General features: G+C 36.1%; 3 protein-coding genes across 3 annotated transcripts; 1 reads left to right on the forward strand and 2 right to left on the reverse strand.

Annotated features, from left to right (window-relative positions):
- LOC122291841 (phospholipid-transporting ATPase 1) lies at positions 1 to 6,833 on the reverse strand. Its single transcript, XM_043099852.1, has 7 exons — positions 4,458 to 6,833; positions 4,049 to 4,355; positions 2,759 to 3,467; positions 2,486 to 2,609; positions 2,146 to 2,365; positions 1,249 to 1,707; positions 1 to 464 (listed from the first exon to the last, which is right to left on the reverse strand). The coding sequence occupies exons 1-7, from the start codon at positions 6,082 to 6,084 to the stop codon at positions 245 to 247; spliced, it is 3,666 nt and encodes a 1,221-aa protein (XP_042955786.1). The 5' UTR covers positions 6,085 to 6,833; the 3' UTR covers positions 1 to 244.
- Positions 6,834 to 11,694: 4,861 nt separating this feature from the next.
- Positions 11,695 to 17,645, forward strand: LOC122291793 (NADH--cytochrome b5 reductase 1-like). Its single transcript, XM_043099769.1, has 9 exons — positions 11,695 to 11,877; positions 14,359 to 14,500; positions 14,913 to 15,003; positions 15,110 to 15,187; positions 15,733 to 15,813; positions 15,985 to 16,074; positions 16,855 to 16,920; positions 17,099 to 17,185; positions 17,305 to 17,645. Exons 1-9 carry the CDS (start codon positions 11,730 to 11,732, stop codon positions 17,395 to 17,397), a joined length of 876 nt encoding a protein of 291 aa, XP_042955703.1. The 5' UTR covers positions 11,695 to 11,729; the 3' UTR covers positions 17,398 to 17,645.
- A 536-nt stretch (positions 17,646 to 18,181) lies between these two features.
- Positions 18,182 to 25,457, reverse strand: LOC122291792. The gene is made up of 8 exons (XM_043099768.1): positions 25,241 to 25,457; positions 24,294 to 25,100; positions 24,075 to 24,181; positions 23,883 to 23,959; positions 23,221 to 23,290; positions 22,752 to 22,842; positions 22,610 to 22,672; positions 18,182 to 19,060 (listed from the first exon to the last, which is right to left on the reverse strand). Exons 1-8 carry the CDS (start codon positions 25,322 to 25,324, stop codon positions 18,362 to 18,364), a joined length of 1,998 nt encoding a protein of 665 aa, XP_042955702.1. The 5' UTR covers positions 25,325 to 25,457; the 3' UTR covers positions 18,182 to 18,361.
- Between the last annotated feature and the right edge of the window lie 201 nt (positions 25,458 to 25,658).

Genomic DNA, 25,658 nt, shown 5'->3' on the forward strand with positions numbered 1-25,658 from the left:
TTGGTATCGAATTCTCATGGTAAAATTCGTGTAACGAATGCCTGTTTTTTCTGTAGTAACCGAGGTTAATGTACATTGATTAACTTGATGAATACAACAAACAAAATACAATATCAGAAAATCTCTACCCTTTGGATAGCAATAATCAAAACCAGGCAACCGAGAGAGATACCCCGAATCAGCCTAAAGAATAAGATACTTTACAAAAGAAAAAGGAGATGCAAACTGGGACAAAATCACCTCGTTATCTCCGGGGAGGTTCCAGGATAGGATTCATTTCTATTTGTACAGCTCCAAGCTCTCTCAGATTTCCAAACTTCTCAGCTTCCCTCGCAATCTGAATATCGCTAGGTTTATAGTATTGATAAAGATACTTTACAGCAAAACGGGGAATTAGGCCTGCTATAACGATTGCAAGCAAGCATAACCAAAATGTCACGGAGCTTGCAACATGAAAGATTGCCCTGTCATATTATATAGAAGTTGCACATCAGTCACAAAAAAAGCAATATCATAATTTTAATACGTTTTCTATTCTATATCAAGAAAAGGATGCATGATCTATTACAAGCTTATGACTGCCATTTTTTAGATGAAAGAAGATGTCGTTTTATTTAAAACATATGAAATGGGGCTAAGGTAGGTAGTTGGTGCGTCTTATTTTCGCCTGAGATTAGTTAGGGTTTCCAGTCACATTCGCAAGTTTATATTTTTTAACAAGTTCAAGTCATCGTTATAATTGAGAATGTAAACTAAGGAAAATAGGAAATGGAGTTTAAGATGGCATACATGCATGAAAAGATCAAAATAGAACATGAAAAAAAATTAATCAAGGCTACCAGAAAATGGAGGGACTCTGCAGAACCAGCCTACACGATTAAATCAACAAATTTCTGAGGAATTTGGGAAGAACTCGAGTACAAAGATCATGAGTCATAAATTTTAATGGCGTGCAACCCCCCAAGTACTTATGATTAAAGCTTTATTCATTACTTTGTGATGAATGGCTTTAGGAGTTTCAGTCAAGTAAGTTGTGAATTTCAGCCAGTAATATTATGATGATATGTTGCTCTATCAATTTTTTTTTTTTTTTAACCCAAACAAGTAACCTTAGCATGAGGTTACGTAAAATTTCAATCAATTGCTTGCAAATGTGTTTCGCATTTTCAGGGAAAAAAAGAGTATGCATGCCATTATCTCTTTGCAGAAAGTAAGAACTATTGTGATATATAAGAGAAGAGGACTGACCAGTAGCCAATCAATGAGGGTATAGCATCAATGATGACAACACAAATGAAAGTCGCAATTATAGATCCCCAAATGGCTGCATGAGTAATCCAAGTCCACCTGATGACGTCCATGGCCAAGTTTACATTGACCAAAATAACCACTCCAAGTATCCAAAGATCTCCTAGACTTGATATATCAATGCCACTGCACCAATACGCAAAGAGAGGGATAAAGAAGACAGCTGCACTTTGCCACAATGTGTCTAACATTGTTAGCCAAAACAACTTTGCATTGTAGCACTCTTGTCTGTAACCAGCCCCATAAAGCTGTGGATACTGTAGAAGAGTCCTCCTACTTAGATCCTTGTCAAGAATCCCAACAACAATTGTAGGCACGGAAGTATAGACTACAGAATACAACATGCTGCTCCATTCATTGATTGCAGTTGTCAAAGTGAAAGAAGTGAAGAGCACATACCTGCACAAAGCCCATGAAAAACTTAGCAATGGTGATAATTAGAAGGCCATCATTGAGATATGTCTAGGTTTGAACACGAGGGCCAAAATCCAGTTATCTTCATCTCGATAAATTCTAGTTCAAAAGTGTCATTTCACCCATATATTCACCAAGATTTTTAATGATGGATTTTTCCTGAAGAGGAATGTGCAATTAAAAGACCCAACACAATCACAAAACAATCTCTCCCTCCCCCTTCCAGCTGGAGAGAGAGAGAGAGAGAGAGAGAGAGAGAGAGAGAGAGAAAGAGAGAGAGAGAGAGCTGAAACTTAGTTCAGACTCTGCATAACAAACTCCAATAGATTTAACCAGCTATATGAGATGGCATATTTACGACTACAGGAACATTATATGTGAAGAAAGAATCAAAGCAAATATAACTGCCAAATTACTACTCACCAAAATAAAACCAAAACCATCACAGCATTCCTGTAAAAATTGTATAATATCATGTAGGCCATCCGCTGGTAATTCCAATGCCCATGGACCAATATAAGGGGAACTAAGAATCTAAACTGTCCCATTGCAAAATCTGATGCCATTACTGCTTGCCGACCCTCTTGGCCACTGATTCCAACTCCAACATCAGCCATTTGGATCATTGAAACGTCATTGGCACCTGTTATTGATCCAAGTAATATGTCAATAATAGGCATCGAAACATAAGCAGGAAAACTTGCATTCTATTCTATATATCATTGGACTTTTTTTGGGAGCATAAGATATTGATCTAACATACCATCCCCAATGGCAAGTGTCATGTCAGAGGTCCTGTTCTTTACGAGGTCAACAATTCCAGCTTTTTGAAATGGAGCCACTCGACAACATAGTACCACAGAACATCTACTGGCCAATTGGAAGAGCTGCAACTCAAGATGCATGAGCCATTAGCATATTAAGATATCACCAAGAACTAGGACACACAGAGAGAGAGAGAGAGAGAGAGAGAGAGAGAGAGAGAGAGAGAGAGAGAGAGAGAGAGAGAGAGAACTATAGGTTTACAAGCACTTACCTGTTCTTCGAGTTCACTGTCAAGAACATAAACAAGGCTGGTACCGTCAATAATCAAGGCCACTGGAGTTGAACCAGCTTCAGAACTTCCTCCAACATTGCCTACAACCCCAGCAATGGTCACAAGCTTCTTAGACATGACAATGGCATCTTCCAAACTCCTTCTACATGACTCTTTAGAATTGCTATTAATTATTATCTGGGTCATCTTGCTCGTCAGGAGCTTAGAGGAGTAGCCAATTGATATGGCAGTTTCTTGCTTGTCCCCTGTTAAAACCCATACTTTGATACCTGAGGTTCTCAGAGATTCTATAGCTTCTGGCACCCCTTGTTGCAATTTATCTTCAATACCAGAGGCACCTAATATGCAGAGATTGTTTTCAACACTGCTAGCAACCTTTCGAAGCAGAGCCGCCCTACCAATTAAAGCAGTGCTTGCAGCCTCAAAGGAAGAGTGCCATTGTTCAAATTCTGAAGCGCACAGTTCCCGCATCCCAACAACAAGGGTTCTCAAACCCAGTGAGGAATAAGTTTGAAGATGGGCTTCAGTTGCCCGTATTATGCTCGCGTTCGAAGATTTATCCACCACACTGAACATGGTTGTGTCAGCACCTTTTACAAAGACTCTCACAGTCTTGTCAGGGCACCCCAATATTACTGACATCCTCTTTCGGTCACTATCAAACTCATGCAAACCCAATACATCGAACCTGCAATGTCAATTATGAGGGAATTCATCAGTAAGAAGAGATATTAAAGCTTGTATCTTTTGAAAGAAGCCACATATGAAGATGATAGGTAGTCATTTGGAGTAATCAAGTATGACTACTCGACCCACTGCAACTACATCACCCAACAGTTTCATAATGGATATACATTAAAACTACTAAGTATAAATTAACTCGAGAAATTATTCCAACCGTCACAAGCCACCTCTTACTTCTGTTTGTATATTGATTGATTATGACAAAGGAAAAATAATTGAATGTCAATTGTTACTGAATTTGAAAAGAACATACAGGGATGGAGAGAGAGAGAGAGAGAGAGAGAGAGAGAGAGAGAGAGAGAGAGAGAGAGAGAGAGAGAGAGAGAGTTCTAAGAATTCTGAAACCACTACAGACTAACCAAAATTTCCTTCTACTAGTAAAGAACAAATCCAGCAAGAACAGTTGCAGCCACTCTGTCAAAGCTGTTCTAAAAATGGTGTGGTCATCGTAAATTCATAGTAGTCCTAGTTAGAGAAGTAATGATGCAGAGGAAGGGGAAAATGAACAATAGTACATCTAATTACCTTTGCCTCTCTCCTTGAATATCAATAACTATATGGCCAGAGGTTCGCTCCATAAGCATAAAACCATAGGTGGCAGCAGCATACACCAATGCTTGTTCATCTGGAGACTCCCCTTGGTAATCTATTATCTTCACAGTGGGATCAGATGTGTCGACAACCAGAGGCACGATTGTATTGCAAGCTGCCAACGCAAGGAAGAAATCACCGACATGTTTGCCTTCCTTTGTGCCATTTCCGCATTTTGATATTTGTAAAAGCTCCAGGTCAGTCTTTACCTTCATTTTTGGCCTTAGAACTTTTCCCTCCACTGATACCAAGTAAGGCAACATAAGATGAAAATGTTATGCCAATGTAATAACAAATTCAGAAACATTATAGATTATATTACAAGATGACAAAATGGTATTACCTTGAACAGAGTATCCTCCTTGCTCAATTTTTGAATTCCCACCACTATAATCTTCTCCCCATATACTTGCACATTGGAATTCCATCTTGTTCTCCGTAAGTGTGCCAGTTTTATCAGAGAATACATACTTTACTTGCCCTAAATCTTCGTTTATATTCAATGCTCTGCACTGAAATCTCGAATGTGATGCCTCATCATACATTTGGGTATCTCGGATCATGAAGTAAGCCTGACCAACCCGGACAAGCTCCATGGAAATGTACAGAGAAATGGGGATCATGATCTGGAAAACAATAACTGACATGAGGAATGCGAAAAGTGTCTCCATTCCCCACCCATAATAGTTATAGTCTTTCGCTCCTGCCTTGGAGAAGTCTTGTTTTCTGTAATAAGGCAAGTAATCCAACTCTTTCCTGTGGTTCAGCAACCAAATGAGGGCACAGACAGAAACAACCACGCACAGAGCAACAAGAAACATAGAAAGTATGATGATCTCGGAGTTCATATGGGTCTCAAGCCGACTCCTCTTAGATGGAGCTCCTGAGTTGTTGAGCATAGCTTTGGTGTCACGACCAGCATACACTATAACCCCAATTGCCCAATTAGTATTCTTCAGCTGACAGCCTCGAAGGACAATATTGGAGGGTCCAAGTGACAGCTTTTTTCCATCAATTTCCATGTTTGCATGAAAGCCATAGATATTCCTATTTGGTTTTTCACACCTGATCAACCCACTAACTTTTCCTTCATCAGGCATCTTCAAGAGGGTCTCTTGTTTCGCATAGCGAGTTTTCAAATTTGACTCCCCATCCAAATTAATCGTCTGCACATATGCGACCCCAGTTGGGTCGCTAGTCGAGAGCAGCACCATATCGCAAGGAAGTGTTTCATTTGCTTGAATTCTGATGATTTCACCAACTCGGAGGTCCTTCCATTTTTTTGGTTGGAACTGATCATTAACCAAAATTGATGCCAACATGTTGTTCTCAATTCGGTCTGACCGGTGCCGCCTATAGTCCTCATATGCATCCTTCACAGCTGTAACTACTAGCACAAAGGATAACGGCAAAACTGAAACTCCCCGGCCAAAAACGGCCAGCTGTGGGAGCTGATTCAGCACAGCAATCACAAGAAAATATATGTATGCGACTCTATGAAATTGTTCAAACAAATTTCTTGGCAAAAATGTAATAATCGAGTACTTTGCAGTTCTTATAGAGTTTCCCGCAAACTCATACCTCTCATTTGTCTTCGCAGGATCATTAATATAAATCAACCTCGCATCCTCATCACTGATTTCCTTCTGGGACATGCTAAGCCGCTCGGAATCAGCCCCTCTGGACCCATATCTCACGGGCTTCGACCCCAAATCACCAAAATTCACGTCCCCGATGGAATTCCCGGCCGAACTGGACTGAATGGAAAAAACACTTCGTTGGGATGAGGAATTGAAATTGGGTTCCACATTAGAGGAACTCTCAAATGGGTTTTTCGATTCCATATCGGAAAAAAATCCGGGGCGGCCAGAGTTTGGTTTAGCTAGATCTAACAAGACGGGTGCAGTATATATGTCTCGGGAATTTGGAATTCTCGGAGATGGGATCAAAAGGGGACGCTCAGAGGGCATGATCTGACGATTAGAGGCCTCTTGAACAGCACAGAGTTAACAATCACCAAACTCATGAAATACCCGAAAGGTTTTTTTTTTTTTTTTTTTTTTCGATAAGTAAATAGCTGGAGGTGATTGGACCAATTGCCACGAAAGTTTACAACAACTGCAGAAATTTAAGACAAGCAGCAAACCCAGGACCTAAAGCAGTCGTGTTATGTACGAGAAACGAATAGGAAAAGACGGACCTAGTTAGATATTTAGCTGAAGATGCTAGATATCAACTGTACAAACAGGAATCGAGAGTAAGAGAGAACCTTTGCTTTGCGCTAAATAAGGCTGTCAGAACTTATTTGCTCTTACACCAGGAAATGTTAATAGGAGGGACAGAGAGAGTAATGCAGGAGAAGAGGAGAAAGGGGCTTTGAGCTGAAAGACACCGTTTCCTGGTGCCACAATAATATCTAACGAAGCGTGTTTTTGATGGACAAGAAGAAGAATTGTAAAAGGTCAAAGGCATTGTTAGAAAGAGAGAGGGAGATGGAGGGAGGGAGAGGGCGGCGATTGCAAAGAAAGTGGAAAAGAAGTCGTCTTCGGGTGCCGACAAAGAACGCATCAAAATCATATAAAAAGAGAAATCGAAATTCTGTATGTGTGAGCATAAGGAAAAAAAAAAAGTAATCTTTCGAAGGAAGAAATAAATTCAGAGAAAAAAAAAAAATTCAGAGCGAGAGAAAACTTGCCCTCTCTAGAAGGACTGGTGGGGGCTGGGGATGACAGTAATAATGGACAATTAAATAATAAAGACTACAATATTTGAATGGTAATGGATGGTCTGAATTTGACTGGACTTTCTTTTATTTCCCTCTAATTAGACGCTTGACATCAAATCTTTGAGAGGAGTTGGTGCTTCTCGTCATCTTCCTTCCCCTGCTCTCTCTCTCTCTTTTCTTTCTTTAAAATGGGAGCTGTATTTTCCTTTTTATTCCTCTTTATTATTGTGATCATACCTAAAGCCTTTTTCTTTTTTTTTTTCACTCATCAACACCTAGAAGTATGCTTTGATGGTTTCTGGCTTCCTCTGTTTGTTACATTATAATTTGGAGTTACTTGGGCATCTTTCATATTTATGAAGTTGATCTTTTCTTCTTATCTCTTAAAATTTTTTACAAATTTTTAAGATTCTGCTTAGTCACTGAAATTTTTTAAATGAGAATTTTAAATTTTAAAATTAAATATTAAAATATTATATTTTAATATTATTATTATATTAAGATTTGAAAAAATTAAAAAAAATGAATTATTTATTATATTTTATATAATGATTTAATATATTGTTATATTATTATATAGAGATTTATTATATTTTATAATAATGAAATAAAAATTTTATATTTAAAATGAAAAATGAGTCAAACATTACCTTAGAGTTTTTGTACTTTTACATTTCTAACTATCAAAGCCGACACATTACACCCTCAAATTATTAAAAACATAGAGTTTTGATTCCATCAATGTTAACCCCCATCGAAAAGTGACAAAATGATGGCATCTTATGTACGGATGTTAAAACAGATGGATATTCTTTCTCACTTTCGAAGATTTCTTGTGTATTTATAACTTTAAATATATATATATATATATATATATAGAGTTTTGCTATATACAAGCACAGTCGCGTACTAATCTGTGTACTGATACTGATTCATTCATACTTAGAATTTAAATTAACACTGTTTTCAATAAAATCTACTTTTTGACCAATCACATCACATTGGTGTACAGATTAGTGCACAATTATGCTTGCAACTATATTTTCCCATATATATATATATGTATATGCACGCACACACAAAAGATTTCAATTATATTTATGAGTAAAATTATATATAGTCATAAAATATATAAATATCGTGTAATCATTTTTAAAAAAAAATCAAGTTCATAATTAACAAATTAATTTCTTTTTATATGAATTATTTATTTATTTATTTTTAAATAATTTCACGATATTTCTATATTTACAACTGCAACTGTCATTTCTCTATATTTAATGAATTCTTTTTACTTTTTATTAGTGTGATTGCCTCTCTTTTTGAAACTAGTAGTGACTTTTGCTTGCATGCATTGTGACACAATTCTTTATATCCAATTAGAAAAAACATGAATTACTTTGGACTTAAAACGCCCAGCTAACACATAATATGTATTCCACTTATTGAACATGATTAGGTTTAGATATAATAAAAAAAAATGGCAAAGTGCTTACCTACTTCATAAATATGACTAATATTAGGTACAGTTTTAAAATTTACAAGTCTGACGCATTTATTTGAAATATATGAATGAATTTTTTCATGCGTATCTCAAATTTGCCTACATTTTATAGGTAATGCGCAAGGCTTATATATCCTATGACTGTATAAATTATTTTTCCTTAAATATATTTGTAAAATGTTTTTGTATTTTTATTTTTCCATTTATCAACTAGCATTTAAAATATAGTGAAATAATGTCATGACTACATAATGGGTTTGGTTTACTAATTAGAATGGTGGGTGACTCGAATGCACGTAGAATAAGTAATTTATCTTTTATTTACACATATAATAATGGGTTTTCAATGAAGAGGATCTTTTATTTTTGAATTAATGATAGGGAAGAATCGTTTAGCTTTCTTTAATAAAAGATTCACATCTTTCCTACGTACATCAGACAAAAAGCACTTAGATAATTACAACATTACAACCTAATACACTATTTAAAGGAAAAATTAATTACATTTTTATATGATTAGATGAGACAACCATGTGCGAGGCCTACTGCAAATATGACAATCCTTGAATAAGACCAATAATAAGTTTCTAGACCTTTTATTTTTAGCATCTGTTTAAGAATACAGTTGTTTTCAGATATTATCGTACTACTTTATTATTATTTATTATTATTCATAAATCAACTAAGACAAAAAATGGTGGCGAATTTCTTGGCAAAAGCGGGGACCAAAGATAGAATATCAGATTTTATTGGATAGAAATTGATGCAAGGTTGTTTTCGGGATTTACTTCGTATGGATAAATTCGGTATTCTTTATATTCGACATTGATATAATTTTTCTTAATTTGTTATTTGAAAGTCATCGTTGTTCCTCCACCTCAATGAGGGATTCTTAGTAATAAGAGGCCGTGACCTTACTCTTTTAAGTTTAAAAATAATAATAATAATACTAAGGCGAAAAATGTTATTCTTTATTCTAAATCTTGTCATTTTCAATAATACCGATTGATATGTCATATTTCAAGTAACTTTTCATTCAAATTATAGAATTATAAAGTCGTCTATATACATGTGTGTATATATATATTAACTTCGATTCTTTTGAATGGGAGACTTGTCTATACATATATAAACAAGTCTTTAATTCGAAGACTGTCAAAAACAAAAAAGTCTTTAATTCGAAGAGAATCAAAGTTGATGGAAGGTAAGAACAATCGGCACTTAAAACACGTTTTATGTGCATATACAAAATAATGCACAAGGCAAAAGAGTATGGGCAAAGCTTGACTATTTTATTGCATAATTAATCGGAGGTCGAGGAGATCAACTTTGACCACTTCAAAGAAAAGATGGCGTGTTGGTCTGACAACATCTCTTTAGACTGTACACAAATATGTTTGAATGCTTCCACAGCCAGAATTTCAATTCCCCACAATACAGCTATTATTTCAATTCCCCACAACATTTACTATTGCATTCCAGATCTAAGCTCATTTAATATAATGAAGAGATAATTTACTACCATCTTAATTATCATAAATTAATAAAATAAAATGAATATCATGGTCTCTGAAATAAGAAAAATTTTATATATCCTACCATTATCTCACTTTCATCTAACTAAATACAATGACACATTTATTACTATCGAATGATCATTTATTGCATAGTTTTTTATCATCTAATGGTGATAAATGTGCAACATCTTATTTAGTAAGAGCATTGTTAATGAATTATGTATATGTAAATGATATTTTTGATGAATGTAAAATGAATTTAAATTTTGACCATTTTGTTTATATTAATCTCTATATTGAAATAACTATTTTTTATTATATAACAATAAAATAATATAAAATAAGTTTTATTTTAGTTATTCACATCAAATCTCGATATTAAATTATCTATTCATTCATTATATAGTAAGGAGTAATTAATAATTAAAAAATTTAAATTTTTTTAATTATTTTATTATTTTATTTTATCATATTTTATTATTCTACCTATTATATATTAATTAGTAATCATATTCTAATTAAATTATAGGTTAAACATTTATATTTTTCAATTATTGTACTCCATTTTCTAATCCAACCATATTTTATTCTACCAAACGTTATGAAAATATTCATAAGAGAGAGGGAAAGTTACAAAAAAATAATTAAATAATGATTTACTCCTTATACAGTAATTATCAAATTTGATTATAGCTTTACATTTACTGTAACTAAAAGCTAAAGAATTTTAAATTAGCTAATCCAATACAAGCTATTTTTATCTCTAATAGTTAAAATGTTACTTTATTTTTAAATATGGTTATTCCGATAAGTTGGTAACAATGATCTAAGATGAAAGTAGAATAAAAGTGTAGTGTATAGTATTTACTCTCAAGATAATATTACAATTTCATATAGTAGTTCACAGCTACAAGAGTGAAGTCAAGAGCGTGATGGTCTGATAGCACACGGCTTCCTTCTCCATTTGGATAAATAGAATATGGGTTCGAAACCTCCCTCTCCAATTAAAAAAAAAAAAAAAAAAGGGCTACAAGAGTGCAGGTATTAAAGCCAATTATGCTGTCTAGTGGAAAAGGAAGTATGCTAATTACAAAGAATATCCAAAGTAATCAAGAGCATATTACTTAAACGACACTCTTATTTAATTCTCTATCATATACCATTCTCAAAATCATATCCCACCAAGTTCCAACAAAACTATTATTTATTATCCTATTAATCATCATCACATAAAAATATGATAATAAATCATTTTCTAATTATTATAAATCACATGAAAGGATAATAATTTAAAAAAAAAATGATAAATAACACTTCAAGCCCACTTTAAAAGTTGGATCTGGCCCAACCTAGCCCTGGCCTAGAATTCGTTGTCAGTGGATTGGATTTAATCAAATCTTCCGGTTGGGCTTGATTTCATGCCCAAACCCAAATTCATGAACAAGGCCTCAATTTCCAAGTTACGTCGATTTTGTGGAGAAGACGAAGGGAGGGAGATTGGTCAGTGGACATTGAAGGCGAATGGAGGAAAGGAAGACGAGGGTTGAAAGCTAGGATGGAAACAAAACAAATTGAAGTGCACTGTTTTGATACGCATCAAAACGCCCCGTTTCATTTTCCGGGAGGGTAACGATTTCCCCGCAGTTCCAGTTGCCTACAGCTTTTTTCTTATTAAAAATAGAGAGAAGAAATGTGAAAGACTACTTCTTCTGATGATCCCTTGCTTGATTCCTTCTGTAACACTTTTACAAACCTACTTTGAGTCCATGAAGGGAGAAGAATGAGGAGAACAAAGCAAAGCATAAAATGGACATAGCTATTTAATACCCATCATCTCTGTTGTAATCTGTTAAAAAGTTGCTTGCAAAAATGTTTGAGTTACCGTACAATGTGACCTTTGAGTCTCTCAAAATGGAGCTCATGCAAATTCCCTATGCCCACCTGCTCAGGATAGCCATTGCTCTATCTTTGGTGGCCATATCTACTGCCTATTTATATTTCACCAAGAAACCCAAAGGTATGATTTGTCTCTTCTAATTATCCATAGATTGATTAAAAATAAATAAAAATAAAGGTGTTATGATGTTCTAACAAAGTAAGTATTAGGTACTCTTGAAATGCGGACACATGATACTCCCGTTCTATCACAGAATGTCATGTGAGTTAAAATTGTTTATATAAATTTATGTGTAATAATATATGCTTGTAGGCATTTCCCCGTGAATATATACTCAACATATTAACTAGTAAAGGATTTTGTGTAATACCTTTTTCTGATAAGTAATAAAGGTAGATGGTGTATGAGATTTTATATTGTTTGAAGTATTGCTACTCATAAGCCCCATACACCACACACCTCATATTTTTTATTTTTTTAAATATTTTTAATTTTTTTTTAGATTTATTCTTTTTAAACTAATTCAATTTTTCTATTCATTATTCATATACCAAACATTTGATAAAATAAAAAAATAAAAAAATTTTAAAAAATAGATGGTGTGTGGTGTATGGGCTTATATTTAAAATTTTTCTTTAAAATATAAATTATGTGCCTTGGGCCTTCTATTAAGAACATTACATTTTGGCTCAATAATAAAGTTGATTCCCTAGAGGTGTAGATAAGAGGTGATGGGTTCCACTGTATCCACCGACTTAAGTTTGACAACGCCAAACTCCTAAGAAGGAAAGTGTTTATTTCATAGATATTACTGGCACTCAGGTTATTTACTAAAATAGGAATTTATTATTTTTTTTAAAGAGACGAAAGTCACCTATCAATAAATGACCTCCTCTAAATTTTATTAAAAACCTTCACTTATAGAGGAGGAATATTGTTGTAACAGAATAAAATCACGACCAACAAATAAAAAAGTCACAAACAACAATTGATGCCACTAACTTCCAACATAAAGAATACCTAACTTATTCGTACGTAAAAGACTTCTAAATCTTCCCAACCTAACATCTTCCCCAAAAAGATCCAAGGTCCCACCACTAACACCAAGTTTAGCCAAAAAATCAACTATCATATTAGCCTCTCTAAACAAAAATTGAAATTGAACATTAAGCTTGCTAAAAAGACCTGAAGCTTCCTCCCAAAAATCTCAAAGATACCAATAATTACAAACACTTGAGACAAACCATCCCACTAGACTCCGACTCCACCACAAAATTCCTCAAACCAAGTTGCTTGCACATCTGAAGACTATCAAGTACTTCTCGACATTCTGCAATAGTATCAGTGGCATGACCACAACAATGAGCAAAACCACACAAAGCACAACCATGGTCATCTCTAACAATGTCCCCTTCGCCGGACAACCCAGGATTACTACAAGAACCCCCGTCAACATTTAGTTTCACCATCCCAGCCTCCGGCAGCACCCATGCAATATATTGTGGCATTTTACCCTCCACATCCACCTTAGGGCAATTTAAATCTATCAAAACCGAAACATCATGGGGCCTAATTTTTTAAACTTACGCACCATGCCTAAAGATTATAAAATAAAACATTTTACCATATGAATAACATTCTTCCAATCAAAATTCAACCCCTCCATATGTGCAACGAGATCTCCAAAATGCCCAAGAAATAAAAATAGGAATGGCACCACGTAACCAACGCAGGTGAAGACTGCGAAGCACGGCGCCACTAGATATTCATCAACCAGTCCAAACCCATGTGGATGGCAAATGAATCCCAAAAATCGCTGCAAAATAATCACAAACCTTCCTTGCCCCTCCCCTCACAAAAAATATGATCCACAGACTCCACTTGCGGAGAGAGAGAACATTGACATTTCGAAACAATTGGGATACCGTGATAAATTGGCAACTTTTTATCATTACCTCTCTAATACCTATAAATTGGCAACTATTTCATATGTAAAACAACAAACCTCCATTAACCAATTTTCCTAAAACTTGTCACTCCACTGCACCTATCCCTTCAAGGATGTCAACATCTAACCACCACTTTGAATTAATTTACCAACACCAACAACATTACTTACCTCCTTTGTTATATATGGAAAGAAATGGATATCAAATTTCTGAAATATATTTTCGTACACATAGAAATTGTCAATCACGAAGGATCCATGCATTTGTCAACTTTAGTGAAATTTTATTATTCCTGATACTTGATGATCAATAAAAAATGGGTGTGAACTCCTTTATCAAGCAAGTACACGATAAATTGTCAAACTTTAACAATTTGCATACTCATTATGATCTAACTGTTAGGATTGTGCTATACATGTACTATTTTTCATCGAAGTGAATGGTCAGATTTTGACCAAATGTGTAAATTATCAAAATTTGATGGTCTAAGGCTGAGATTTGACAATTTTGGTAGTTTAGGATGCAATTGAGATGGCGGTGGTAATTCAGATGTGCAAAACGTTAATTTCCTGTTTTTTGTTTTTCAAGTTTTCTTATGGTCTTAAATTCCTTCTTTGCATGCCGGATGACTGTTCTGGTGATGTCTGTTCAGGTTGTTTAGATCCTGACAAGTTCAACGAATTCAAACTTGTTAAGAAAACTCAGCTAAGCCAGAATACTGCAAGGTTCAGATTTAGTCTTCCTACACCCACTTCAGTATTGGGTCTTCCCGTCGGACAACATATAATTTGCAGGTTCAGTAACTGATTCTGTCAGTGTCAATGATTTCAGAATTGCAAGGCATTTGTCTTCTGCATAACTCTGATGTTTTATTGCTGTGAATAAACACTTCAAAAGTTCTCTGAGGCTTTGAAACCTTCTTGAAATATAGATTATGGGTGCTGAGAACTCATAATCATAAATTAAGCAAATTCATGAGTCCTCTGCATGATGTATGAACTATCTTTTGATAAATTGAGTTATTTGTTTGCTCATTTTGTTAATTTCTCCAGTTAAGCTTATTGAATATGATTGTTCCAACTGTTTTTTGAACTTTCTTTAGTAAATCCTCAAAACTTAGTTGTCTGTATATACAAATAATGGACATCTAGTTGATGCGACAAGTGACAAAAACTGAAATCTAACGAGTGTTCCCTGGTTAAGCAGAGGAAAGGATAACCAAGGTGAAGAAGTGACTAGACCATATACACCAATTACTTTGGACTCTAATGTTGGTTACTTTGAACTGGTTGTAAAGGTATATCCCATCATCTCCCTTTCATATCTAAGAACATATCTTTGCTCATTCATTTCAGTGTTATTCAGCAGAACTCAGTTTCTCATTTTGATTTTTCCTGTAAAAGATGTATCCCAAGGGCAAGATGTCCCACCATTTCAGAGAGCTAAAAGAAGGCGATTACCTGTCTGTGAAGGGCCCCAAGGTACATATTCTATATTTTGGGGGATACCCACTTGTTAAGCAATGTATTACATACACGTGGATGTTGGTATCTAATACAGTTAATAGTGTTAGCCATGGAAATGCTGATAGATTGTTTAGAACTTCTGTTATGTACACGGAGTTGACACCTTGAAGTTGCTGATAATATTAGGTATGAACTCCAGTTACCCTTCATTGCAAATTCCTGTCAAATATGGTTGCGAGGACTATGCAAATCATTGCAAAACCTTTCATAAATCACACTGTTGACTGGTGAAATGGAACTCTTACCATATGTAGGTTTTAAACAACTAGTAGCGATGACTTTGCCTTCAAAATGTTGTGAACAAAACCATTTAAGCTACCCATTTTGGACCATATCCACTTCGGTTGTACATTAGATCCTACCCCATTATCTTAAGCAACAGTGGGAGCTACAAATGTATGCCTAAGTCAGTTGGTATTATGTATTGCATACTCATTAGAACCGAGATTTTTAAATTCTCTGTTTTTGCATTTTATGAGTTAAATTTTCGTGCTTAAAAGGGGCGCTTTAAATACAAACCTGGCCAAGCTCGAGCTTTTGGAATGCTTGCAGGTGGCTCTGGCATAACCCCAATGTTTCAGGTACACATGTGAGCATTTAAAAAGCGGAACTTCTTCTTCTTCTTCTTCTTCTTCTTCTTCCTGTTTAGTGCTCTGATTGGTATTATTGATCTTATCAAGCATTTTGTTGATTTAAACGTTCTTATCTCTACTTCTCTTTCTTTGTTTCTTTGTCATTCCTTTTGTTTCCAGCTCATTCGAGCCATACTAGAAAACCCGAAAGATAAGACCAATGTGCATCTTATGTATGCCAATGTCACCCTAGATGACATTCTATTGAAGGTAATTTGCTTGCTTCATTTTCTTCCCTTATAGATGAGTGTGCAGTGCACTAGATTTTCTTTACTGGATGAATTAGAAAAAAAAATTGTTCAACCAAACAGATAGTACACCTGTCAGAATCATTTACAAGACCTTTGTAGCAGGGCACTCCAAACGGCAGAAACATAAATAAGACAAAGCAAATTACACAGAGAAAGACATCAATGGAAACAAACTAAATGTAATTGGAAACAGCAATAGCAATTCCTTAGCTTTGACAGAGTCTGGTTGATTCGTTCTGCATCCAAGTTGTCCTCATAATATGAAATTTTCTTTTAGAACTATATCTTATGTACCTTTTCTGCAATGGGTAATGATACACCACCAACCTATTTATAACTTATAAACAATTTTAAATATAATAATAGTTTTTTATTATATTTAAACACATCAAATCATCAATAAAGTCAAAATAAAATTTAAAATAATATTACTTTTATACATAGTTGTATACAAATTGTAAATAAAAAGTAAGTTTATCATTTTCCTTCTGCAATTCTTGCATATAAAAGAAGATGTACCACATATAAAACTATTAAAAAGAAATAATACGGGTCACGGAGTTTCACTTTAAGTTACATATGATAGACATGAGGGTCTTTATCATTCTACCACTTTTTCAATATCAGACACATTCAATCTCTTTCTCCAAGTCTTTTGAGTTAACTGTCTCTTGATTCATTATTTTCTCTGATGTAGTAATGATGAGAGTGCATTTTTTTTTTTATGGACTTTCTGCAGGAAGAGCTAGATGCCTTCGCTAGAAATTTCCCTAACCGTTTCAATGTCTTCTATGTCTTGAATCAGGTCAGTTCCTTTGGTACAACATTTCCTTCAAATTTCTCTCTTTTTAGATGTGCTAACGAAACACTGGCAAAAGATATCCCCTTTATTTCAAAAAAAAAAAAAAAAAAAGGAAATCCCCCTAGTGTAAGTATGTGTCAAATCTTTATCACTGATGCTCACTCTATCCCATAATTGCCAGCCTCCTGTGCCATGGAATGGTGGCGTTGGGTTTATAACCAAGGAAATGATTCAAACCCATTGCCCAGCACCGGCCCCAGATGTTCAGGTTAGTTCCCCAATTTTTATATTTATTTCAAACGAAAACTTGCTAAAGTTCCTTCTCATTCTCATGACACTTGCTTTCTAACTTGCACTCCTCACTCGGCTAAAACTAATTATTTGCAGATTCTGAGGTGCGGTCCACCAGCCATGAACAAGGCCATGAAAGCTCACCTTGATGCACTTGAATACACATCAGACATGCAGTTCGAGTTCTGATTTACTGCCCTTCCTTTGTTCTTTCGTTTTCATGTGTTCTTATGTACAACCGACACTTTAACTCGTGCTTTGTCACTAAAAAACAGCATCACATAAAGGATGATAACTAAGTGTGAATTGAACAACTCGTGGAATAAGTTTACAATCAGATAAAACTGTTTCTGATTGCAAAAATTCCCTGTGCTCGATTGGCACGGGAGACAAAGGGAAAAAAATATATATATACCAATTCTGATGTTTTCTTTTAATTATTTTCCTAGGGATGATTGACTAGAAAATCTAAATCTACTTGGCTAAGTCGGCAAGTATTTATGCATAAAGATGCAAATGCAGCCACAACCATTGGAATATTCCTCTTGATTATTGAGTTGACAAGATTGGAGCGTTCATCCTTCTTACGTTTACAGCTTTCTCGTGGAATTTAAAGAAATTAAACGCTATCACTAGCATATATTGTCACTGGTGTGAGTCAAGATTGATGGAGCCTTTTTCAACACCGAAAAAGGAAGAAAATTTGATGTCCCGTTTCAATTGGAATGCATGCTCTGAATCTTCCCTTGAAAGCTTGACAGATATGAACTACCTATTCGTCTGGCAAAGAGATTTTAAATGCTAGATAAATGTATGATGCACACTTCTGAGTTCTGTATCTCTAATGTGGGAAGTAGCTTTTGATATGCGAACTCTAATTGATAAGAACTACCTCCATCCTACAATCCTATATAATGTGCAGGGACAGCGAACTTCGTGATAAAGGTCATTCTGCCGATATTTTTCAAACACATAAGAAAGGTGTGCCCTCTGTGCATCCATATATAAACAGAAAGAGGTAGAGTTCTTGAGGCAGATTGCGGGTTTGCTCGATATATTTTTTCATCCCCAGTTCTATTACATTCTTAACGTTTTAAGACAACCTGCACTCTACATCTAGCAGTACCACGCTCAAGAGGGACAAGAGTTTATTCTAGTCAATGATTTCACCCTCTTCTTCCTCGGGACTCTCAATTCCCACACCAATACTCCCTTCTCTCCTAACAAAGCAGGACACTTTTTTCACTTGTGCATCAATTTTTACATCAGCATTGTTGTTGCCTTCATTTTCATCATCATGACGATCTTCACTCTCACCACCATCATCTTCAGCATCTTCACCATCACTCTCACCATCATCGTTTTCAGCATCTTTACCCATGGCTGATGATTTCTCTTCAATTGCATCATCCTCACACCAACTTTCATTAACTATTACCAAAGGAAATTTAAGAGGCTTATCCGGCCAATCTTTGAAGAAAGAGTTCATCACCATGAACCTAAAAACCTGCAGCATGCGGCGTTTATCTCTACCTATATCTGCACTCAGAAGCTTCTGCAGTAGTGTTGGCATTCTCTTGTTCAAAGAAGGGACGTTAGATGAATCCTTGTCTTCATTGTGAACAACAGATGAATCCTTCTCCTCTAGCCTCTGTCTCTTAGCAAGCCGATCTTTTTTGTTGCATCTCCCCCTTTTATTAAACTTGTTTTGGAATCTCCCCTTCTTATTCAACTGCCTTTTGTTCTCTTCCCTTCCATGCCCTCGCTTCTCTGTATCTGACAGATAGTGGGATGGTACCTCTGCGACTTCAACTCCCAATTCAGCTTGCTTTGCTAAAATCTCCTTGAGTTGCTGGCAATTGACATTATAAGACATTTAATTCTACACAGCAAACAAGTTTATAGAAATATATATATATATATATATATATTTGACAAGAAAATTATAGAAATATATATATGTATGTATAACTGAAAACTATTAGTAACCAGAAAAAAAACTAACATAGACCAATGAGAAAATGAAATGCCAAGTATGGATGTTTTAGACATTTCTCTCTCCTTCCTTTTCCCCCTTTCAGGGAGAGAAATATAGTTTCTACATGTTTCACGAAAAAGAAATATGCATGTCATTTCCTGGGCTCTCTAATTAAATCGACTTTATCAATAGAGGGGGAAAGATTACCTGGGGTCTTCAGTCTGCCGAGGACCCTTAATATTTGAATATCTTTATCCGTAAAATGAGGCACTATAGGTTCTACAGTTTTATAGGGAACAAAAAAAGAAAAAGCAAAAAAGCCAACAAACATAAACAGCATGGTACAAACCTACTTCAGAGTGAGACTGGAGATTGCCAAAGGAAACCCTTTGGTATCATCTTGTGAGACATAAAAACAAGTTCCCTGAGCATTTATGTTTTGATAATAGACATATTGGTAGTGAATAATTATAAGGTATTAAAGAAACATAGCTACGATCACTATAACTCTTAAGCACATCAAGCTCCAACACCTGTAACTAATTATCCTCCAGTTTCTTCTTTTTATGAATTTTTTTAAGATGTTAAATCTTTGGTCAGAGGGAAGGAAATGGAGCACGCAAAGAGGGTGGAAGCGAAACTACCTTTTCTTCATGTGTTTATTGTCCGCACAAAGAATAATATTAGAGAAAGTAATTGGTGGGCTCAAATACACTAACAACTTTTTCTATAAGCATAAACGCCAAAAGAGATTTTAAAATAAACTCTCTGCTCGCAAGCCTTTCTTTCCATCTCACCAAACCCCTTCTCCCATTCACTCATTCCATTTCCATCCTACCATAAAGGTAAACACCTTTCTCTTCCTCACCCATTTCCCCTTTCCTTCCTTGCACTCCAACCAAATGATTAAGACTGTTGGGACGTTATTAAGGAAGACCTAATGAAGGTCTTTCAGGAGTTTTTCAGGCTTGGAAGGTTTGAAAAAAGTCTTAACACCACGTTCCTTGCTTTGATTCCCAAGAAGGTGGGGGCGATAGAGATTAAGGAGTTTCGGCCTATTAGTCTAGTGAATGGGGTGTATAAGATAATTTCCAAGGTACTTGCGGACAGATTGAGTGAGGTGATGGGGAAGATTGTTACACAACCTCAAAATGCTTTCGTTAAAGGAAGACAGATTCTGAATGCGGTGTTAATTGCTAATGAATGCCTTGATAGTCGATTGAAAGCTAGGAAAATAGGGATCATGTGCAAACTCGACATGAAAAAGGCATATGACCATGTAAACTGGGACTTCCTCCTTCATTTATTTAGGAGGTGTGGTTTGGGGAAGCGATGGAGGGCCTGGATCCATTGGTGCATATCTTTGGCAAAGTTCTCTATATTGTTGAATGGAGTCTCAGTGGGTTTCTTCCAGAGCTCACGTGGATTGAGACAAAGGGGCCCGTTATCTCCCTTGCTATTCGTCATAGTCATGAAGGCTCTAAGCAGGATGTTTTCGGCATTGGTTGAAAACGGTTTTATAGCAGGTTTCCCAATCGAAACCCCGGATAGGGGTATTATTAATATTTCCCACTTATTGTTTGCAGATGATACATTGATTATGTGCGAAGCTGACCAAAGCCAAGTTCAAGTTCTAAAGGCCTTACTCTTTTGATTTGAGGCAGTCTCTGGTTTGAAGGTAAATCTGGAAAAATCAGAATTGGTGCCAATTAGGCTAGTCCCTAATATTTGCCACTTTGCAAGAACTTTGGGTTGTAAGACAACTTCTTTCCCTATGACTTACTTGGGACTTCCATTGAGGAGTGCCTTGGGGGCTTCTTCGATATGAGATACAGTGATTGAGAAAATAGAGCGGCGATTGGCGGGGTGGAAAAGAATGTACTTGTCAAAAGGTAGAATGATTACCTTGATAAAGAGTACACTATCTAACCTACCTACCTATTTCTTATCTCTATTCCCAATACCAGTAAGTGTGGCAGCCGGTATTGAGAAACTCCAACGAGAATTTTTTGTGGGGGGGTTTGGGGAATGAGTTCAAGTTTCACTTTGTTAAGTGAAAGCAGGTGTGCCGTTCTATTCCGGTGGGAGGTCTGGGGGTTAGAAATCTAAGGGTATTCAATCGGGCATTATTAGGCAAATGGTTATGGAGATTTTCCAGGAAACCAGACTCTCTATGGAAATTAGTTATTGAAAAGAAATATGGTGGCTTATAGGGGGATTGGTGCACTAGAGAAGATAGAGGGGCCTATGGAGCAGGGTTGTGGAAACACATTAGAAGAGACTAGGAGGTGTTTAACCGCTTTGTTAAGCTTCAGGTGGGTACAGAATCCAGGATAAAACTCTTGAGCGACGTGTGGTGTGATAACAGGGCATTAAAAGATTTGTATCATTCTCTCTTCCAATTGGCGAGTGTGAAGGAAGTATCAGTGGCGGATGTTATGGAGGTGTCGGGGGGACGGATTACTTGGAATATTAATTTCAGTAGGGCAGTACAGGACTGGGAGATAAGTAGCATTGCAGATTTCTATAGTTTCATATATTCCATAAGATTAAATAGCCAGCAAGAGGATGTCATGTGGTGGACTCCAGCAAGAAAATGTATTTTCTCCATTCATTCTTTCTATAAGGCCCTCACTCCAGAGTCCAATTCTCAGTTCCCTTGGAGAAAGATCTAGAGTCACAAGGCACCTCCCAAAGCCTCGTTCTTTGTCTGGACCGCCTCATTGGGTAAGATTCTTACCACCAACAATCTAAGAAAAAGAAGAATCATTATCGCAGACTGGTGTTGCATGTGCAAAGGAGGGGGAGAGTTGGTAGATCATCTTCTATTGCATTGTGATGTAGCAAGGGCTCTATGGAATGAGGTGTTCGCACGTTCGGCAATGGTCTGAGTGATGCCAAAAATTGTTGAGGCAGCACTGGCTAGTTGGCCAAGCATAAGAGGCAAGCAACCGATTATAGCTATGTGGAAGATGATCCCTATTTGCATTTTGTGGAGTTTGTGGCAGGAGCGTAATGAGCGGACTTTTGAAGACCAGAAAAGATCGTAGGAGGAGCTTAAACTTTTAATTTTTAGAACTCTTTGTAGATGGGCCATAGCTGTAGATTTTAATGGCATGGCCTTTCGAGATTTTCTTGCCTCTAATGTGCCCACCTAGGTGGGGCATCAGAGTTGTAATTCAGGTGTTGTTATTCTTTGATTAATAAAATTGTTTATTTATAAAAAAAAAAAAAAAAAAGAGAGAGAGATGACACTTTGTTTGCTTAGTGTCTCATTGAATATATTTTATTTCTTTCAAGTAACTAGCTCTGTTTTAGTTGGCCAAAGTGTCATAAGATTAAGTTAAAAGACTGCTCAAATTTCATGCAAAGACACCAGAAGGAAAAAAGAACAAAAGAAAGATGAAAAGTAAGTTATTGTACCACTTTTCGTAGTTTGGCATCTCTATCAATGCCTTCAGAGTCTGATAGCTTCGCAGCCTGCTTCTGCAGATGATAAAACAAACCATCAGAACATTGATATCAGATGGAAAAACATGGCAGGGAGGTCCTGAAATAAATAAACCTTCTCTATGTTGGATTTTGATGGGTAATTCTTCTTTCGTGCTTCACGCCACTGCTGGACTTCTCGTTTTGAGTAGGTCCAAGAAAGAAATCTTCTTGTTTGAAACATTATGGAAAACATGCCCATGCACAGAAATATGGTGACAAGTTAGATATTTTTTTTATTGGCACTAGGTGTCCGAGTACAGCGTCCCGACTAAACCGGGGGGACAAGTTAGATATTTAAGAAACTGTACAAGTAGGAACTAATTCATTTTTTATGCCTGCCCCCCAACCCAAAAATAAAATAAAAAAAGAAACAAATAAAATGAAGGAATGTGAGAACTAGCATATGATCAAGCAGCAATTTCTTAGTAGAACCACAACCATCTACACAGGCTTAAAGTCCAGCATCTCCATATACAATAACGTCTACAACTTGAATGGGTGGTTTGTAATGCGTTATAAAGCAAGATGAAGCAGCAATTTACCTCTTTGGCTCCCTGACTTGGTTGGTAGAATTAGCTATACCAAATTGTCCAGACCTCTCATTGCTCAGTCCTGTTATTTTTTTTTTTTTTTTTTTGGGGGGGGGGGGGGGGGGGGGGAGAGAGAGAGAGAGAGAGAGGATGGTTGTCAAAGGCAATATAAAAGATCAAACTAGGGTTGAACAAATGCATGTGAATAAAATATTCCAAAAGCATAGAGAGAGAACAAGGCAGTCGGCACCATAATAATAGATCAGCTTTTTCTTTTTTTTCGAAATTGAGCTTCATCCAACAAGCTCTTTTGCAACCCTACTGGCGCTTTTGGTGGTTTAGACTCATCAAAGAATACATGTCAGACAACATTGCAGGGTCCAATGTTTTGTTTATAATCATCCAGTTGTGGTTAACAAAATTGAAAGTCGGTCATATAAATTTCAAGATGAGATTTACTTGACAACCATAGCCACCAAAATGCCATATGGTGAGCATAGGCTAATGGCCATATGATGTAGGAAACCAGGGCTTTGCAATGCAAAAGCCTTATTCATATGTCCAGGTGGAGTATTCGTTTGAAAATGCTTTTCTATGGGAAAGAAGAATCCCTCTGAAGCGGTGTAGAAAAAATCTGAACATAATGTATAGCAGCAAGGTATAAAAGCACAAACCTTTCCCCCTGTGTTCATAAGGAAACCCAGACCTTTTCTTTGCATTTTTCATTTGATGAGACTGACACTTGTGAGATCTGCATATATTAAATCAACACAAACTGTAAGCAACCAATCCAGGACTTTGGAAGTAAAATGATGGAAAAAGGTAATCTACACAAGAAAAAAAAAAAAAAAAAAAAAAAAACATACCCCACTTGAGATAGTCCACTTTTTGAATTCCTTGTGAATTTTTTGTTGGGTGAATGTTTCCAGTTGGAGCTCGGAATATTACTCCCACCCTTATCAGTAGGATTGCCCTATTATAGTTGATAAAACCGAGTGCATTAAATATTTCAAAAAAATACCACAAAATTACCCTTGCCAAAAAATCATCCATTAATTCCTATATAGAGTGCAACATAAAGATACCTGTGACCATGTGAAAACAGGAGTTTGCAAGTTTTTAGTATGAGGTGGTTGAACCGGACAGCGATTAAGTGGTGCGGACGAGTTCCCTTTCAATTGCTGAGCAGTAACAGGTCCATTCATTGTAGGTGGAGCAAAGTTTTGCTGATTCTGGTTATCTTGCTGCCCAACCTGATTACAATGTACAGGACCAAAATGCATATTCGGAAAAATAGAAGGATTTTGAGGAACTGTGGCCTGCGTTGGTTGATTGAGGCCACCCAACATATGTGGAGGACATAAAGGGATACCGTAAGGACCAACTTGAGAAGAAGCTGGCATTTGCAAGGGCACAAGTTGGTTCACATTTTGCAACATATTTGGAAAACCGTACTGCCCATTCAGCAAACCCATATTTTGATTGAGTTGTTGATGTAAATTTGGAAAATTATGGACAAAAGGAGGCTGCGACGCATTGACTTGATTTGTATTCTGCATCAAATTGCAGAATTGTCCGTTAACAGCAAACCCTGCAACGGGGTTCATATTGCATACGCTGTTTTGTGAACCAAACCCCACATGGGATAGGCCCTGTTGAGAACCCAAATGGGGCATACCCAGATGATTATTTTGCAAGGGAAGAACATGGTTAGGTACATTCATGAAACCAGGTTGAGTAATGGAAGGCCGCATGTTGGGGTTCAAATGGGCATTAGAATTACTCGGGGGAACTTGAATTTGAGCGTTGTTCATGCCAAACTGGCGTTGAAATTGCATGGTGTTTTGCACTAAATTACCCGAATTTACAACGGAAGGGTTTGATTGCATAACCTGATGAACGAACAAATTAAACACAAGAAAAAAGGAATTAGAAAAGAAGAATCAGCTTGAGATTGGATGAAAGCATTAATTTATAGATACTGTCTGAGAGCATCAGTAGAGAGAGTGAAAAAGAAGGAAATAGAGTTTACCTGTTGAGAAGGTGGAGTAGAGAGAGCATTAGTTTGCTGGCTCTGGTTAGGAAGGCGAGGGAAGGAATTGTAGGGAGGTAGCATCTTTGAGCATGGAGATCAAAGTAAAAAGTTCACGGTATCGAGAGTGACTATGTTTAGGGTTTTAGGTTGTCAATGGAATCAGGGTTTAGGTTTCATTTTTTTTCCTAATGTAAAGGATGTTCACAGTTGCGCAATAGTCGTGCGTAATAAGGATGGGATATTTTTATTTGAGTTTTACTAAAATATAAACAAAGTCACGTAATAATTTATATATCGATATATATTAATTTTTTTTATTTAAAATTTAAATTAATATTATTTTTAATAAAATTTATTTTTTAATCAATTATATTAAATTAATATATATATTAATACGCAGTTATATTTATAATTA

Source organism: Carya illinoinensis, chromosome 13, assembly GCF_018687715.1.
Source record: "Carya illinoinensis cultivar Pawnee chromosome 13, C.illinoinensisPawnee_v1, whole genome shotgun sequence".
Classification (NCBI taxonomy): Eukaryota; Viridiplantae; Streptophyta; class Magnoliopsida; order Fagales; family Juglandaceae; genus Carya; species Carya illinoinensis.

Excerpts from the sequence above, each read along its gene's own strand:
- LOC122291841 (XM_043099852.1), bottom strand. The coding sequence starts at position 6,084 with ATGCCCTCTGAGCGTCCCCTTTTGATCCCATCTCCGAGAATTCCAAAT. Across the intron at positions 4,356-4,457 it reads AGGAGGATACTCTGTTCAAG|TGGAGGGAAAAGTTCTAAGG; the intron begins GTAATACCATTT and ends ACTTGGTATCAG. Across the intron at positions 2,610-2,758 it reads ACAGTGAACTCGAAGAACAG|CTCTTCCAATTGGCCAGTAG; the intron begins GTAAGTGCTTGT and ends CTTGAGTTGCAG.
- LOC122291793 (XM_043099769.1), top strand. The coding sequence starts at position 11,730 with ATGTTTGAGTTACCGTACAATGTGACCTTTGAGTCTCTCAAAATGGAG. Across the intron at positions 15,814-15,984 it reads GCATAACCCCAATGTTTCAG|CTCATTCGAGCCATACTAGA; the intron begins GTACACATGTGA and ends TTTTGTTTCCAG. Across the intron at positions 17,186-17,304 it reads CACCGGCCCCAGATGTTCAG|ATTCTGAGGTGCGGTCCACC; the intron begins GTTAGTTCCCCA and ends AATTATTTGCAG.
- LOC122291792 (XM_043099768.1), bottom strand. The coding sequence starts at position 25,324 with ATGCTACCTCCCTACAATTCCTTCCCTCGCCTTCCTAACCAGAGCCAG. Across the intron at positions 25,101-25,240 it reads CTACTCCACCTTCTCAACAG|GTTATGCAATCAAACCCTTC; the intron begins GTAAACTCTATT and ends TTCGTTCATCAG. Across the intron at positions 24,182-24,293 it reads CTGTTTTCACATGGTCACAG|GGCAATCCTACTGATAAGGG; the intron begins GTATCTTTATGT and ends CAACTATAATAG.